The sequence below is a fragment of the Xiphophorus maculatus genome, chromosome 17 (assembly GCF_002775205.1).
Source record: "Xiphophorus maculatus strain JP 163 A chromosome 17, X_maculatus-5.0-male, whole genome shotgun sequence".
Lineage (NCBI taxonomy): Eukaryota > Metazoa > Chordata > Actinopteri > Cyprinodontiformes > Poeciliidae > Xiphophorus > Xiphophorus maculatus.
In genome coordinates, this window is record NC_036459.1 from 12,683,000 (window position 1) to 12,701,906 (window position 18,907).

General features: G+C 38.9%; 1 protein-coding gene across 3 annotated transcripts; it reads left to right on the forward strand.

Annotated features, from left to right (window-relative positions):
- Positions 1-278: 278 nt before the first annotated feature.
- LOC102218169 (plakophilin-2-like) lies at positions 279-10,559 on the forward strand. 3 transcript variants are annotated; one of them, XM_023349809.1, is made up of 13 exons: positions 279-583; positions 2,051-2,109; positions 3,182-3,732; positions 3,825-3,963; positions 4,096-4,303; positions 4,374-4,551; positions 6,178-6,292; positions 6,877-7,038; positions 7,609-7,800; positions 8,051-8,198; positions 8,594-8,786; positions 8,904-8,976; positions 9,932-10,559. In XM_023349809.1, the coding sequence occupies exons 1-13, from the start codon at positions 400-402 to the stop codon at positions 10,019-10,021; spliced, it is 2,292 nt and encodes a 763-aa protein (XP_023205577.1). In that variant the 5' UTR covers positions 279-399; the 3' UTR covers positions 10,022-10,559. The 3 variants fall into 3 exon arrangements, with proteins under 3 accessions (XP_023205577.1, XP_023205576.1, XP_023205578.1); XM_023349808.1 differs by having other exon boundaries at positions 3,182-3,706; positions 3,781-3,963; XM_023349810.1 differs by lacking the exon at positions 9,932-10,559 and adding an exon at positions 9,281-9,925 and having other exon boundaries at positions 3,182-3,706; positions 3,781-3,963.
- The last annotated feature ends 8,348 nt before the right edge of the window (positions 10,560-18,907 follow it).

Consider the following 18,907-nt stretch of genomic DNA (forward strand, 5'->3'; position numbering starts at 1 on the left):
TATTATTTTCTTTCAGTGACCCTGATCCTCTTCCTTAATTGTGGGTGAGCAGTCTTGAAAAAATTGCATATCCAAAAAAAAAAAAAAAAAAAAAAAAATCAAGACAAAGCACAGAACCCCAAAAACAAACAAATTACAAAAACTAAAAAGTTACATAAATAAATGCGAGTTACAAAGTGAAATTCTATACATTACAAGTATATATATATATTTTTGTTTTTATAGCCTTTTGAGTGGAGACACCCGACACGTCAGGTGCGTGTTAAGCCCCGCCCACCGCACCGCCACCTGGCTGGTCCACTCAGGTGAGGTCGGCACAACAAAGCAGAGCTCGTTAACCCAGCGAAGGAGCAAATTGTCCTCCATGAGGACGACAGGTACCATTGGAAGGGCTTCGTAATGGAAAGGAGGCATTTAAAGTCGCGGCGGTCAGAGTTTCTCTTCCAGCAGCCCGCCAGCCTGGCTTCTCCGACCGAACCGACACCGAAATCCTACATGACCGGAATCTTGTCTGACGAGAAGAACCTTCTGGTGGCTCCGAACCGGGCTCAGCTTTCACTGCGAAAGAACGGGGTCTCCAACGGTAATATCGGCATTTCAAATTTTAGATAAACATTTTATAGTAATATATATTTTTTTTAAAAAAAAAACGACCCCAAACCAAATACACACCAGGCCTCTTTGTTTGAATGAAACAATGTCTTTGAGCGGCTTGCCCTGCGAAGCAAGCATGAAACCAAGTTTACCTCTCTCTCCTTAAACTAAACATCTGAAAACATTTCAGCAAACAAATCATTTAATGTTTCACATCCAAGCTGCTCAAATATTTATTTGCTATTCTTGTTAATTAGAGTCATTGTGTGCCTCCTAATTACATTCTTTACCTCCTATTGTAACCTAATGAAGGCTCACAAAGATTAAATAAGTAAGGTAAATAATTTTCTCCTGCTGAACAGTGGGGCCCTTGTCCAACAGGTTCCTGCAGTTTCGTCGATCCGCCTCAAGGCCAATAAAACCACAGGAAGTTGAGCCTACATTTCACTCCGTCGACTGGTCCCACTTACACATAATTAAAGTGAAAATGTTTTCGCTAATTGAGCAGGTTCTGCGGGACTTTTATGTGGAGAAACGAAGCAAAAGTTTAGTTTAAACAATTTTAGTGTTTATAATAAGCCTGCATCCAAATTCCCGTCACTCAAATCACATTTGATGAATCCCCCAAGCTGGTTTTTAGATGATCTACAAGCAGAAATGTATTATCTCAATGATTTTTTTATGGTGAAAGAAACCCCTCCATAAATATTTGGTATAAAGTGTAAAACAACATTGGCTATAGAATTTGATCCACCAATAATCAACAGGAATATCAGATCTATTTGGTGCTTTTATGGACAAAAAAACGCCAATGTAGCTTAATGTATATATGAATGAGATGTTTTGGCATATTTCCGGTATTGCTGCATTAAGGCGGCAATATAAAAGGTATTAAGTCCATTTGATGGTAGCTGTTGCTGCTAACAGCTACCAAAAGCAAACGCTTTTTGTTTACACATAGCCAGGTAGGTTTAAATATCTCAATAAATGAAATCATCGGTTCCTCTCTTGACTGCTCAAGCCAAGCTCTTTTTGTTGTCACCGAGTTAAAAGTCCACACAGAGTCAACGGTTGTGGAAACGAACTAAATGTGAAAGAACCGACATCATTTTCTCTGGAACTAAATGTCTGCAGGAATGTTAGACCTCATCCTTTCATACTACAATTGACTCACCAGAGGCATGAAAGGAAACCCGCTCAGTATCATAAACATGAATCACAATTCACTCTGCCGCCTGCTGAAACTAAATGGCACTTAAACTCTAGTCTAATCCCAGGTTTCTTTTTATCTTTAAGCCGACTGACATGTTTGTTTCGCAGCTTGAGGATTGTTCTCTTAGTTGATGAACTCGTGTCGGGGAAAAAGCACCCTGACCGGAGGAAGTGTTGCCATGGATTGAGTAAATACCAAGTTGAACTGAATATATATAAAGGATTCTTTTGGACTTTGTTTCAGGGGGAGCCAACTTACAAAATTCATCCAGGAGCTCGGATGGAGTTGCTTTTTTCACAAAGGTAAAACACGCCGTCACTCCTCTGGCTAAAACTCCAAGCACCAAAGCAAACAAACGCCTTTGCGACTGTTTCGTTTGATCAGAATGCCGCTAAATGATTTCCTTTCTTTCTTATTTCAGCTAAAAGCGTATCTGAGTTTAGCCTGTTCATAGCAAGACTGAGCCAAATGAATTTGTAGCTGCGCTTTACATGTTCTACTCCTGAATTTGAATTTACACAAATCTGTGATGCTGCTGGGGTTTTTAACACTCACTTCCTGCAAGCCGATCCCACGAGTCAGAGCGTTCTTATCTTTAGCTGCACACAGTACAATACACAGCTAGGCAGTCTAAGTGAGGTGGAACAAGTGGATAGGTTTTGTTTTCATCACCGTTGTTATTGAAAATCACATCCTGTTTATGGGAAAATACAAAAACAAATGCTTGAGTTTAAATAAGTGGTTTGCACTAAAACCTTAATTTTTAGTGCAAAAACTGCATACACACGTGTTTGTTTGTTTCCAGTTACTGTGACCAAAACAAATGTTAAAAAAAAACAGCAAAATAAATTTATGAGGTGAGAAATATTCAAAACAAGAGAGGCCTGTAGTAACACATTTAGCTCCTTCTGTCTTTCCATCTTGGTTTTCATGATTCTATCTGATCATAAATTTCTGGATCTGTACCAACATTTAGCTTCATGCTAGTAGACTGTATTGCCTCACTGGCTGACTCCTAAGGGGAAGCTGCTTTCTCTGGCTTTTGTGTCAGAATAAAAGGGAAGTCGATGCAAATGCTCAGCAACTTTTCAAATTTCTATTTCAAAAACGCTTTTTAAACCTTTTGATTTCCCCCCTCCCCACTTCGCGATCATGCACCATTCCGTGTCGTTCCATCAAAACCTCAACAAAATGCGTTGATGTGACAAAACTGTTGTGCATTTGGACATTTTAAATTTTTTTTTAAACATTCTACTGTTGAAGTTTGAGTCTGGAAAAGTTATTTTTTAAAAAAAAAACCATTGAAAAGGAAAATGTTTGGTAACCTTTGCTGTCTTAAACATTACTAAGAGTGCAATTCATTTTGTTTTAAAGGTAAACGGATCTGATTTGGACGGTCTCTCCTCAAAAGGTATCCAAGCTCGGAAAACGTCCGAAAGGGTGGCCATGTCCCCGTGTCCCGGTGCGGACCGGTTCGGTCCCGGTACACGTTTCCAGAGGCCGCCCTCAGGCTGTGATCGCAGACATTTACGGACCGTAGGCGCGCTGGCAGATTGGCCTGACGGCTTGAATCCACAGTACCAGTGCGCCGTCTCCGAGACGTCCCGCAGCACACCCACCCGAGCGTCCGCGCATCAACCTGGGAAGTCCAGAAGCAACTCGCTCACTCATCAGTCAGTGAGAACAAAGAATCTGTCTGCATCCATGGCGGGACAGTACAGCTTTAGAAATGGCCAGAATCAGAAACGCGGTTTTGTAAAACATGATAGACAAACGGTACAGCGAAGGACATCTGGGCGGCTCGGAACCACCCACATGGACAGAGGTTTTGTCCAACTGGCTCCGATATCCCAGAGACGGGAATCGGGCAACGCAGAGAGGTTCACCAACAGGCAGGCTGTAAGGACAATGAAGAATCAAGCACTGTAAGATTTACTTTCACTCCAAACATTTTATGTATGTCTTTTCTGTAGCCATCCCATAAAATAGGAGGAACAGTTTGTGACCTCTCGCCTAGGCAGTCAGCTCCAAAGCCTCCAGAGATGACAATTAAAAGGGCCGTAAATCTTCTGGACAACATGAACGAGGAAGAGCTGATCTGTGCCGCCGCATACATTCAGAACCAATGTTGGAGAAAAGACGAAGCCAGAGTGGAGGTACATTTACTCAGAATAAATAATCCGGGAACATTTTCTCCATTATCTGCCTGGCGAAGCTTTAGCAGCTTTGAGGAGGCGGAGTCTCTTGATGTCGACATTTGCCAGCTCATCAAGTCCTCTTGGTTTCAGGTTCAGAGGGAGAACGGGGCTAGAAAGCTTGTACGGCTGCTCAAAATCGACAACGAAGAGGTGCAGCGGGCCGCAGCAGGCGCCTTGCGTAATGTCGTCTACAAGAACGGAGACAACAAGAAGGACGTGACGGACGAAGATGGCCTTACCGTCATCCTGAAGTTACTGAACGAGACGCATGATAGGGAGACCGTATGCCAGCTTGCAGGTCAGGTTTTTAGATATTTACTTTTCTCCCCACCAGGAATAGTTTATCATCACATGTCCCTCGCCTACAGGTCTCTTGTGGAATCTGTCTTCAGATGATACGATCAAGAAGCGTTTTGATGAAAATTTCCCTCGTCTCCTCACCAAGGTGATTTTGGTGCCATTCTCTCACATAAATGGAGAGGCAGAATCCAAACGTGATTTGATCGCCGATCCCAACGCTTTCCTCTGCGCTACAGCCTGCCTACGGTAGGAAATTCAACCAGTTTTTTTCTGTTTTTTATTTGCTACTGGAGAGGAATCCTGCACAGTCGCGGAAAGTCTGGAAGTTGGTTTTGGTATTTTCCAGGTCTGTGAAAAGAAAATGAGCAAGGAAAAACGTTCCTGCTTCCAAATTTCCATCCTTCATTTCTTCACTTATCCTGTTCTTTTCTTCCTTGCGCTCCCTTGTCTTCTACCCACTCAGCCTCCATATTTAAAGTTATCTGCTGCAGAAACGCATGTCATAAATGCATAGGGAACTTTAGTTTTCAAATGACCATACAGGAAAGCAAACTCTAGGAAGCTGGATCTGGAAATGTGAGCCTTTTACCTGAAAAGCGCAAGAATGCTGTTTACCTGGGCATGCCAAACAGGTCAACATGGTTCCTTGGTAGCACCCTTCCTGCTGAGAATGGAGCAGGAAATACAGATCTGAATTCCAAAGAAATGTTCAGTACCATGTCACATTTCTTGTGAAGTTTCCTGTAAAGATTATGACTCGTGCTCGTTGTATTTGTTCGATCTATGGCTTAGGAGGGTTTGCGAAGCAGGGGGTGTCAGGCGCGTGTTGCGCACGACTGCAGCTCGAAGAAAAGAGCGACAGACTGAATTATTCAGGTAGCTCTCTTGCTGCGCCACTCAGCTGAGCTGAAATGATTCCGTCCTCATGGAAATCCTACCATCAAGATCTGCTTACCGCGTTCTCAGACCTTTTTGTTTACAAACAAAAAAACATCCACTGTCAAACTTTATTAATAGATTACAAACCAGCGTTCTGAAAACTCAGTTCATTCCCAAAATGAACAAACAGCTGTTGCTTCCTCCACTTGCGCACCATTGATTCGTTCATGTTAAATTCTCTGGCTGCTGCTCTGTTCCCGTGTTCTACTGCGTGACTGATTGCCTTGAGCTTAAACTCTGCGTCGTAAGCGTGTCCCTTAATAGGAGCCATTTTGGGGTCTTTACACAAAACCCAGCGTGCACCGCTGGCTGCATCGGCGGCTGCTTTCCTCCGTTTCTTCTTCTACGGGGAAAATGAGGTCGGCAGCTGCTTACCGTAGTTGCGAGATTTGTTGTGGCTCAATATTGGTCCATATACAGTACAGACCAAAAGTTTGGACACACCTTTTAATTCAATGAGTTTCCTTTATTTTCATGACTATTGACATTGTAGATTCACACTGAAGGCATCAAAACTATGAATAACACATGTGGAAATATGCACTAAACAAAAAGGTGTAAAACAACTGAAAATAGCCCTTATATTCTAGTTTCTTCAAAGTAGCAACCTTTTGCTGTGATTACTGCTTTGCACACACTCTGCATTTTCTTGATGAGCTTCAAGAGGTCGTCACCTGAAATGGTTTTCACTTCATAGGTGTTGCCCTGTCAGGTTAACAAATGGGATTTCTTGCCTTATAAATAGTCATGAAAATAAAGAAAACCCATTGAATTAGAAGGTGTGTCCAAACCTTTGGTCTGTACTGTATAAGGCGCACCGGATTATATGGCGCACTGTCGACTTTTGAGAAAATTGAAGGTTTTTAGGTGCGCCTTATAGTGCGGAAACTACGGCAGTCGCCTCATGATGATGATCTGTTTGTGTTCCTGCAGGAATCTGAGCTCTGACTGCAACCACAGGAGGAATATGAGGCGCTGTGAAAATCTCATTGACTCGCTGGTTTTCTATACTACAGAGACTGCAACCCAACGCACACCTGATGACGAGGTGAGAAGAAAAACAAACATGCTTGTGTGCATCGGTATTCATACCTCCTGAGTGTCTTTTTTATTTATTGCCTAAGTACAAATATCAATGTGTGGATCAAAAACATGAGATCAGAACAAAATGCAAAGTAAAGCTTAATTGTGAAATAAATTCTCTTGCTCTGATTCACCTGAATCATATATTATGTTGGCAGTTTTTCAAAGGTCATGTCGGAGACACGGAACACTTTATACTAACACTTCACATCGCCCTGAACGCACCATGGCAGCCTGATGCTAATGGGATGTTTTTTCTTGAGGGACAAAGTTGGTTATTGTTGTTGGGAAGCTAGATCAGTCCTGTAAGAAAACCTGTTTGAGTTTTGTAAGAGGTATGCAGCAATAATTGCAGCGAAATATTTGTACTAAAATAGTTTGTAAAATAGTTTTGCAATCCCCAATGAGCCTACAGTTGGGGCCCAGTCCACAATACGGGTTAATATTTTAGAGGTTTGGGTTCATTCAGATTCCTGCTTGACAAGAGTTTTTGTTCAAGTTTGTTATTTTTTTTTAGATATTCATATGCGTCACTCTCTCTTTTTGAAGTGCACAAAAAACTGTGTCTGCATCCTTCAAAACTTGACCTATGAAGCTGAGGAAGACTGCATCCCTCAGACCACCAAAAACAAGGAAGAGACTCAACAAAACGCGACTCCCAAAGAGACGACTTGCAGCTGTTTTCCTTATCGCCGTGCCGACCTCGGAAAGGTAATCAATTCATGATTAAAAAGCCATTTTTGTTGACCAACAGAACTCAGTGCATTATTGTACAATGTAAGATAGAGGCAAAATTTCAATTATATTTTACAATTAGAAGCAAAGCAAAGTGTGGCTTGCATTTTTACACATGGGCTACAAAGTTCAATATAACCAGAAAACGCACAAAAAAACTGGTATTTCTATTGAATTTATTTTGCATAAAGTCATTACGAGAATAAACTTCATGCATTATCTTTTAAATGAATTTCTTAAATGTTTTGTGCGAGAGGAAAAGAAAGCCGTTTGGTTCTTGTTTTCTCTAGAAATATAATTTTTAAGCAAACGTTTAGAAAGTTTGTGATGATCGTGAAATGCAGTGAAAGGCGGAAACGCATTGAAATGCATGACTGCATGATTAAAGTCGCACTGGTAGATATTTGGTAACATCTCCTGGTGGATCAAACCAAAATAACAAGAAGGAGCCTAAATAATGTTGAACTTGATTTAGCTGCCGCTGGTGACCCCAGTGAACGCCCGTCGCCTGCCTGACCTCTGCACCTCTAAATTATTTCCTCCCAGGACCCAACGGACTCGGAGGAAGCAGAGAAAGGACGCCTCCTGCAGAGTAACGACGACCCGCATGGAGCTCAGTGGCTGTGGAGCGGTCAGCTTGTCCGGGCGTATCTGTCGCTGTTGGCCTGCAACAAAGACAAAATGACGCTGGAGGCTGCCATGGGGGCGCTGCAGAACCTCACGGTGGGAAAGGGAGAGGTAAAAAGAGACAAAGTTTAACCTCTGACACTTTGTATAACTTCTTTAAATGCAATTTCTGATAGGAAAAATGACGCTTCATTGCACAGTTTTATCACTTTTTAGCAATATTTCTTTAAATAATAAAAATAACATTTGTTTTGTTTTCGTGCTTTTTAACTTTTTAGCTAATTAGGAAACTTTGTTGCTGCTTTATGTTTGACCTGTAGATGGAGATATTTTTAAAAATGCTTTTTCTGTGACCTGACAGATCTCTGAGTACGTCGCCAGAATTATCGAGGAGCAAAACGGACCTCGGAAAATTAAGACGCTCTTAGAAAACGACGTTACGCTGAAGAAACCAGCCTTGCTGCTGATCAGGAACCTCTCCCGCTTTCCAGACCTTCACGGCTCCATCTGTAACTCCACACTCTCACTTTTGAACTTTACTGTTCCAGGACATTTATTTTCAAACCCTTTGACTTAAAAAGCAAGAAAACTCATTACACCTTCAGAGTAATTTGTGTCGTATTGGATTTTTATGCAACAGAGAACTTCATGACTGTGAAAAAGGGGAGAGGGGGGGGAAACTGTTTTACAGATTTTTGCAGAAACAAAAATCGGAAAAGTGTTTTGCGTGCTTCGCTCTGCGATCCTTTCTGCTAATCTGTCATAGAACCTAAATAAAATAAGTTTGTTGTAACATGAAGAAGATGTTCAATGAATTCTAAGGGGTTTGAAATTTTTTTACTGTAATTTCATGCTAGAAGTGACACATTATTGAGATTTTGTTTTATTTTTTTTACTTTTGCAGTTGATAATTTGTTGTCGGCCAAAGACACAAAAACCTTTTTACATTATTTGGACATCAGTGCAGAAGAATCTGCTGAGCTGATGCCGATTCTGTGTGGGATCCTCGTAAACTTGAGCAAGAACAGCGTGGAGGCGGCCTCGTATCTCAGCCGTCATACGGACGTGAATGATATGTTGCAGAAGAAATACACAGGGTTAGTGGAATATCCAACATCTAGCTCAAGTGAGAAAGAATCACGTTTTATCTTCTTAATTGCTATATGTGACCCTCTTCACTTTCCCCCCCCTCCATCTTTTCATTATGAATCCAGTAAAGCTGAACAGGCGGTGGAGGAGCTGAGGGACACGTTGCCCCGTTGGAGTCTTCACAAACATCTGAAAGAAGTGAGTCCATCCACACATCGCTCTGTCACGGCTATCTGTAGATCTCTCCATTTAGTTCTTAATTTGCACCATGATGATTCGTCCTGTTCTTCCTTACGAGTCAAACCAAAAGAGCCTGAATAATGTTTAACTTGTCTTGGCTGCTGTTTGTGAACGCAGTGAACCCATCACCTGCCCGACCTCTTGGTTATAGTTTTAACTTGAGTCAAGACTGGGTGTAAAAGCTCATCAATCAACAACAAAACATGTACATGCCCTTTTGTGACCCTTAAAATGGAGCTAAAGTACATATTTTGACCTTTAGGTGTTCCTGCTACTTGATTGCAGTCCACTTGTGGTAAATTTAATTGCCTGGATGTAACTTGGACTGGAGGAAGCTTATATTTGATAGAAGGAGCCAAGCAATAAGATCAGAGGAGCTGTTGCAAGCAAGACCTCAAAGACTGGATTATGTCAAAGCACAATCTGAAGGAAATGGGAGGGGGGAGCTCGTTTTTATGAATTAGAACTAGGTGCCTTTTAACGGTGGAGCAATAATGTACACAAGAGATTGTTAGATTTCTGTATGAACACACCCAGAGAAACAAAAGTGCTACTTGTCTGTAGAACATGTGCATTGCTCATCACCTTACTAACAGCATCATGTTGAAGGAGGACTTTTATGCAACAGAGACTAGTTGCGTAGATGACTGTAGGCAGAGATGCATTTTGAACCTCACACTAAGGCAAAATTTCAACTTTCAACACAAAGATAAAAACGGTAAATTCTCATGTATGAGGAATTTTATTTAGAGAAAAAAAATTAACAACTTTAAGGCGTATTGTGTTCAGAGTGAGGTACAAAAATGAATTTAATTTACATTTCCAAAAACCATGTAGACTTTTCCAGATGCAGACTGCATAATAAGTCCTCCTTTCTTTTTCTTTTTTTTGTTTGTTTTTTGTTTCTCAACAGGATAAAACCAAAATGCCCCAAAATTCTCCTCAGCAAATGCTACAAAAGGCTCTGAAGTCCTGCAACGGAGCTCAACATCAGGAAATCTGATTCCATAGTCAGCAATAAAATATACAAAACACAATTTTTTTCCCCATTAGGAGTTATTTTTTTAATTACTTTTTATTGTAGTGCACAAAGAAATATGGGATGAAATGTTCAAATTATTTATGCTTTTTTAAGTAGGAGACAGAGATGATATCAAAGCACTTTTTAGGCAACCACAATGAAGTAAGTATTCCTAGCCACTGTCCAGTCCCTTATGGATTGAAGAAATTTAGCAGACTTGAATTCTTTGTGGCAAAGATAATGCCAGCTTTTTTTAAAAAAAAGTATGTTTTTTTAAATATTGTATAAAGGCAGCTCAACACCTGATGATATTAATTACTAAGCACTTTCTGTGACAATGCTGCGAAGAATAGCAGTAAAACAAATTAAATCAACAAATGATCTCCAATGGAAAAAATTCTGTAGATGGGAAGAAATGTAATTATCGAATACATGAAGTGTAAAGTTTTCAAAAATGTACTTTTAATTGTAGCAACAAATCTTTTTTTTTTGTGTAAATAAACATTTATTTCACAAAATACATTTGAATGGCTTTGGAAACTTTGTAAACTTACTAAAGAGCATTTAAGAAAGCGACTCAAAACAAATCAAAATATTTAGATGTAGCTTCGTAAGGTTGGCTAACCATTATAGCTGGCCAAATTTAAGCCCGACTGTACTTGAAGTTCTCTGATCAGATGAGCGACTTGACAGCATCCCTCTTGGCAGGGGGAACTGCACTGCGGTAAATCTGAAATAGGGGAGGAGTCGAGAGGCAAGGCGCCAGCCAGCATCACCTCTCTGTTAATAAAAGGTTTTTAAGGTCAAGACATGGGACGGACTGCCATCCAAGCACAATTTAACTGAGACAGAAATGGAAAACGGAGCTCTGATGTGGATGTGTTTTTATTTAAACAGCCGAGGCCCCACAGAGATTCACTTCATTTAACAAATATCAACTTGGTATGAACACTTTCAATTGAGAGGAGATGGTGATTAGATCTTTTAAATCAAGCTTACACTACAACACCAATTTTGTCTTAGTCCTTTTATTTATACATAGAGCCACAAGATAATGTTACTTATTGCTTCCGTAGCAATGACTGAATGCAATTTGAGTCTTTTTCTGCTAGTTTGTGTTGAAATCACGTCCCATGGGAAGCTCCTGTAAAGAACTATTAAAACCATTTATTTTACGGAAGAGATTAAAAAAAAAATTTATTTGAGAACATCTGCTAAATGGTAAGAAGCTAATTACTTTTCAGCGCAAGTTTGGACTTTCTTTTTGCCTAGGTTATAAATATTATTGTTGTCTTTGGATGTTTTAGCTGGATTGCGATCAAACTATATTTATAGCATAGAAATGTATTTATATGCTATAAATACAGTATATAGCAGAAATGCATTTCTGCATTGTGCCCAGTCAATGCAGAAATGATCAATGTTCTTACATGGTGATCTCCGATTGATTCCAGTTTTTAAAAGAGGAAATGGGGTGAGCTTAGAGGAATCTGGATGTTTTGCAAGAAAGAACAAATGGTTTTGTCAACTGAACATAAAGTATCATAGGAATCTAAATATATTAAATAGCCTTTCTTTAAATGAAATTTGCCTCCTTTTAAAATGTTCAACACATTTTCAATCGAGGAATATAATTTTTCTGTTGTGTCCACCAGAGGGCAGCGGTGCTTCGTCAACAGAATCAGAGGCACATTCATTAATGAAAAGGTGTTTTACATGCTTTCTCCACACAAAACCCCAGGTTTTTTATAAACTAATAACCTTTTCTTCCTTTTTGGGTTACAAGTACCAATTTCACCCATTTTGAGAACCACTATGACGATAAAGGCCATGAATTAAAGACTGCTGTCTTGGTGGACGAAGGATAAGACTAAGTAGAAGCCAAATCCCCTTATCAATAGCTTACTTGTTTTCCCACATCCTTGTCTGTGAGAATTGGACCAATTTCTTGTTTCACAAGAAAAGCTTCATCTTGTAACTTTTAATAGAAAAGGCATTATGGGATTAGTCAGAGAAATGTCACGCCAGTTCCGTCCCTTCACCGGTCGGACTTTCCTCGAAGAAGCCAGGAGAATATTTTTAGACCACTGCAGAAATAAAATGCATCCAAAACACCAGAATAGCCAGTGACAGCAGGTGTGGAGAAACATGAGAATAGATTTGTTTGCTACTGGGGTCCTAAAGTGGAACATGCTGGTGCCGACCGTCACGTAATCTGGCTAAGCATGTTTCAGACGTGCAGAAAGGATTCATTCACAGATCTTCAGTGGAAAGTGGGAGAAAGGCAGATGGTTTTTACTTTACAGTGAGGTCTTTGTTGTTGGGGATGTCGGCAATCAGGTCAAACTGCTCGAAATAATGGGCACATTTTTAAAGCAAGGAGGGGGGGGAAAAAACTAAATGTCGTACTTTTCTGAGAATGTCTGAAGTTCCGCCCTTATTCGTACAAAGTTGGAAAAAAGTGATTGCGTGGATTTTAATGGGAGTTTGAGACCTAATGAGGAGTACTGCTTTTATCCTGCTAATGATGAAAATCTGACCAACCACCATTGCTTTCCGATGTAAATGAGGAACGACTTTAAAGAGACAGGATGGCAGAAATTACTTAAACACCAGTGTAAAGCCGAGTGGTACCATTAGTTTTATCAAAAATGTCAATTGCAATCTGTGTTTAAAAGGTAGAAAGCGTCTCTGCCTCAGAGATTAATAAAAATAAAATAAAAAAAAACAGCAGATGACTTGAACTCCCTCAAATCTAACTGTTGTTTTACTAAGATATCTTCTATTGGTGGCTCCCCAATTGAGGCATTTCAGCCAACCTGCACACTGAACCTATTAAAGACCAAATATCTGCAGCACAGGTGCAACTGGTATATTTGTTGCTGAATGGAAACACTGGGCGGCGGTCATACATTGGTTTTACTGATTTTTTTAGCCTCAATGTGACAACAACAAAGTCTACAAACTGGAAGACAAAACTTAACTACTTAATGCTGAATTTTTTTTGCTGTATTGGACACAATTTAGTTCTCAGAAGTAAAAGACTGGTTGATTCCAATCTGAACACTACACAATTATTAATAAAATACTTGCCATTTCAACTTGCCCCACACTTCTGACAGGATAAATATTTTTCTAAGCTATCGGATTTCCGTACATGAACACACTGAATACTTGAAGTGGCTCCAACAGCAGACCTGTCCAACCTGTTTTCTGAATAACTCAAATACTTCATGGCTCATGAATCCTTCAGGTGATAAATTACTATGGTGGGTTATTTTTTTTTAAATAATTCTTTTACTTTTTTTTTATTTAAGAAAAAGCCTGACAGCTAAGCTAACATGAATACTAAGCTACAGATTTGTATGTACAAACCTATGTTAGTGTAATCATAGATTGATGTAATTTGATGCAGCATGGAACTGTTTTAAATACATTTTCTGTTTCCTTGCGCTGTATTTTTCCCTCTTATCTGTCACAAAACTTAAACAGAATCTGTAAGCTGTTTGAATAGAAAAACTGAATGAAAGATTGTTTCTGAATCCAATTAAATCGCTAGTCAGTGAAAATTTGGCATTCTTAATGCATTCCAGAAAATGCAGTTAATGTTTTTTTGCTTCTAGACACGTGAAATACTTTTGTGTAGACTTGCTGTGACAACTGTGTGACAGTTGTTTAAATTTCCATGTAGCTTTATCTGTTGTTTTTCCGATACCTCACAAATTTTCCTTTAGTCTGAGACATTTTTTTTTTTTAAATGACCTCCTGAAAAGGGAAGGTTGACTCGTATGTCGACTGCGGAGTAAAAACAACAGTTTTGAAATAATGAATGAAAATGTTATGTTGGAGCGACTCAGAAAAATAACAGTATTACTGTTTTATTATTATTTATGAAAACCTAATGATGTCTAATGGGAAACGGATCAGTTTGTTCTTCTGGACAGCCGACTAAATAGATTGTCGTAAATACAGCAGGTAGCGAATAAACTTGTTTGGAAAAAACAGGAAAGGTGAAATTACAGTGGACTAAAAGCTGAAGGTTGCCTGATTCTGTCCGATCAGCAGAACAGGCAGCTGTCGTGATTAATGCTGCGAGACATGAAGACGCCAGAGCTGACTGGAATTTTAAGTGAGCACAAATGGGAGATCTTCTAGTAAAAAAACGAATAAAAAATACAGAAAAACTGCATTTTCTTTAAGCAAAACTCAAGATGATTACTTTTAAATTGGCTGGCATAATGTTTGCTTACACTGAATAGGTCCGACGTCCAAATTAAATCATTGAAATTGTAATGGTAAGAAGATTACCACTATTGACAACCAGGTTGACTAAGTTATGCTGCGTCAGTTTATAAGCCACTTTGAAATAATGGATTCAGTTCAACTCAGTATATTTATAGTGCTGCTGATTCATAAATGTCTTCTCAAGACAAATGGATTCATTTTTCATAGAAATATGCAGTGAATGTAGACAATTTAATCCTAACTATAAAACAAAACAGCCAACTGCATGAAGTCGTTAATTTTGCCGCAATCTGTCATTTTGCGTTTCTATTTTCTAATAGCGAACAAGCAGCAACATGAAGACTAAGATGCGCAGCGGACAGGTCAGAGAGGAAGTTATGAAGCAGAGTTGGATTATGAAATATAATCTGAGGTTTTGAACATCTCACGAAGGACTGTTCAGTCCACTATTCAAAAACGGAGCAGGTACGACGCAACCGCAAAGCCCAACGAAACATGACTATTCATCCGACAGGCAGGGCTAGAAGAGACTTAATCTGACAGACCCAGAGATCCATCATAATCCTGGATGTGAATGTAGGATGAATAGGTTTATTGTAAATGGAAAATATTTTATTTAGAAATCAAGTCCCATTTGGGATTCATCAAAATGATTGTATTTGATGGGCAGAAGCTTTGTCATTAGGAAACAAGAAGAGTTGACTTTATGGAGAGAAAATGTAAATACTGTCAAAGTGTTTTGTTTGTAACATGATTATTTTTAATGTTACATGAGACTCAAATAACAAATATGATCAATGCATTAAATCTGCTGGATTGTTCTGTAAAGTCAGCCAGTTAGTCGTAAGCTTTTAATATTTAAACTATATAGTCTCCCCCCCCAAAAAAAAATTAAAAAAGCTTCTACACAGAAGCAACTAACATCACAAAAAGAAACTGGTCAATTTCTCTTGCTGCATTCATATACAGTATATATATTTGAAGTTCTGTTGTAAGATCAAACATGTAGTTTCTGAAATGCATCCACAAGCATAAGTTAGTGATACTATGTTTTTTTTTTTTTATCTTTAATGAGGACAGAGAAGAGGTAGAAGTTTGTATTTATGTATATAAAACCTGATTGGATGATGTATTTGCACCTTCACAGGTGTCTTGTAAATGGTAAATGGACTGAACTTATGTAGCGCTTTTCCAGTCATTTTCTCTTCATTTTGAGAAGATGTACTTGAAGCGCTTTCTTTTTGCTTACTAATTAGTTTGTTTTCCTTATTTGATTTGCTGATCACATAAAGTAACAAACACATGATGACATATTTTTATAACTTTCTCCCTCTGTAAAACATTTCTTTGAGAGCAACATTTCCTCATGTTTATCTCTAACAATAATTTACACACTTAAGTTCCTTTAAGTCTAGACTAAAAACCCGCCTGCTTAGAGCTGCTTTTGCACCATCATATATTAAACAATAATTGGGGCCTGAAATAGCAATGCATAGGGAGAGCAGTGACTGACATGCGACTGACTTGTCCCTCGTGGGATCACTGGTGCCTGTCTCCTGCGGTTAACACACTCACACCTAAGGACAATTTAGAGAGACCAATTAACCTGGCAGTCATGTTTTTGGACTGTGGGAGGAAGCCGGAGCACCTGGACAGAACCACGCAAACCAGTTTCTACCCGATAGCAATAACAAAACTAAATGCAATCAAAAACAACCATTAATCATCATAAATGATGTATGTGAGAATGCGGCTGTTCTTATTTTTCTTTTTTTTTGCCAGTTGTTTGTTGATTCTTGCGTTGTGTGTGAATTGTGAGACAGTTATTTTTTGTTTTTGGGCATGTGCACCGACTGATGGCACCCTTTGAATTTCGTTGTCCTTGTGACAATGACAATAAAGATTTATCTTATCTTATCTTAAACTCCATGCAGAAAGAGCCCAGGATTCAAACCCATGACCTTCCTGCTCCAAGGCTACAGTGCTACCAACTGCACCACTGTGCAGCCATATATTAAGCAATATTTGAATTTGTTGAATATGACTGCAAATAATTACTAAGGTAATTTGGCAGAGTAATTCAAAGTGCGTTTTTATAAGTGTATAAAGAAACACAAATAACTCTAGCTACACTTGCAGACAGAGTTATTAGCTACAAGAGTCACCAACTCTTGTCCACAACTCCACAAGTCACTCAACCCATGGAATTATCAGTGATGATAAGTTAAGTTACTATTAGTAGTATCAATATATATTGATAATAATAATATAATAATAATAATAATAGATAATCTCCAGCTAACGTTCCGGGCGAGAGGCGGGCTACACCCTGGACAGGTCGCCAGTCTGTCGCAGAGAAACACAGAGGGAACGTTAGGTGGAGATCAGCACCAGCTCCTCCTGACCCACTAGGGACAAGGATGGACAGAAAATGGATGGATGGATAATATATAATGTATATATTATTAATATTTCATAGTATATGTACCTTAATTAAATATTAATAATATACACAACATATTATTATTATTATTAATAATAATAATAATAATATATAATGTATATATATTCATATTTAACAGAATATGTAACTTAATTAATAATATTAAGTTAATAATATCTTAATATCAAGTTAATATTACCTTAATATTAAGTTATTACTAATAACTCAATAACTTAAGTAACTATCAACTTAATAAGTTAATATTAACTTAATATTGACCTATTACTAATAATAACAACACAATAGTGTTTAATTTATTATTGACTTAATAAGTTAATAACCTAATATTAACTTATTAGCTTAATTTAATAACTGGTTAATAAGTTATAAATAACTTATTAGTTTAGTAAGTTAATAATAACTTATTAAGCTAATAAGTTACTAACTCCTTAACTTAATAACCTAAGTTAAGTTATTAAGTATGTTGATGCACTATTGCTTTTTGTTTGTTCTTTTACCTTCTGCAATAGATGCATTAAAAAAAACTGTTTCAAATCAAACACCTGTCATAAAAAAAAACCTAAATTAATTGCAGGTGAAGGAAGAAAATAAGGAAGGAGCTCAAAAGCACAACATCAGAGAAAAAATTTAACTTTGTATCTTAAAATGAATACTTCACACAGCTTCACAATGACAATTAAAAAAAAAACAGCTTTGGATTTAAAAAAAATTAATTTCAGTTGCTTCAAACGAACTAAATTGATCTTTTTCACACAGTTGAATGAAGCCTTAGCATAAATTCAAACTGGAAGACTCTTCATCATCCTCATCTCCTCCGATCATCAGGCTCATCATGCCTTCATAAAGCCCGGCGATTTCCACACAACCTCATCATGGAATCACGATCAGGCATAAGATCATGATCCCTCTTCCTAGAGATCCCTGGCCTTCCTTCTTTGTTATTCTTCTTCTTTTTCTCTATGATTGAGAAATATCTTGCAGCTCGGATCCACTTTCTCCTCTTTCTCTGCTCTGATCAGGAGAATCTCAGTGATGGTGAGATGAAGCTTCATCTCTACCAAACTGCAATGGCTTGGCAGGCATCCTTATCTTTCCCTACTGCAGTGCTTCTCAATTCCAGTCCCCAGGCCCCTCCGCCGCTCTGCATGTTCCAGAACAGCTGATCCAAATGATTTCACGACCTCTTCTGCAGCCATCAAGTACTGCAGAAGTCTGTTAATCGCCCACAGATTAAATCTATGTGTGTGGCAGAAGGGAAACACCTAAACCATGCAGGGCAGAGGGGCCTGAGGACTGGAACCGAGAAACACTGCCCTACTGACATCTCTACATGTACCCTCCTTATGCCCTCGATGGCATCATTGTCCCTTTGTCATTATCCTCATCTCAGCTTTTCACGTACTATTTATTATTCTGCAGGCACCCACTTACCGTCCTTTCCTTCACCTTTGCAGGCTCATCCAGCCCATTTCTTCCCTTTCGATTCTCAAGCAGTCTCTCCCTATTCTTCTCTGCAGGTACGCTTGTCTTTTTGCCTGGTCATCTTCTCAAGCATTCTTTATTTCTTCCGACCTTAGCTCAGTCCCGGTCCCCTCTTTCATTTGATTTTTTTGGGGAAAGACGTCTCTAATCCTTCTCCGCGGCAGGTCATCCTCTCTGACGGAGGTTACCAGAGACACGTCTTCTGTCGGGGTCCGAGCACCAAAGATCATCTGTCAAATAAACTTTCTAATAGCCACTTTCTCTCTGCTGGTCAAAATGAAGCCTGAGCATTAATTCAAACTGGAAGACTCTTCATCTCACCAGTCCAGCCAATCACCTCGTCATGCTCCTCCTTCGTAAACTTACTTTCACTCTGTGCGAGTCTTTCTAGGTGGAAATACATTTATGTCAAAGATGTACCAAATTTTACCTCTAACTTCTTAGCATTGGAGCCTTGAAATGTGTAATCATTTGTACTCTCACTGCTATCTTCAGAGGAACAACCTCCTCTTGGTGTTCTTCTCCAGGTCTCTTATTTAGTAAAATTGTGTCAATGTTTTCATGGCACGAGAAAAGAATCTTCTGAAAGAATTGTGTTTCTTTTTCTGGTGCTTCTTCAGTTCATGTTCAAAACATGACACAACTACGTTGTCGACTAAATTATGTTCAATGAGAGC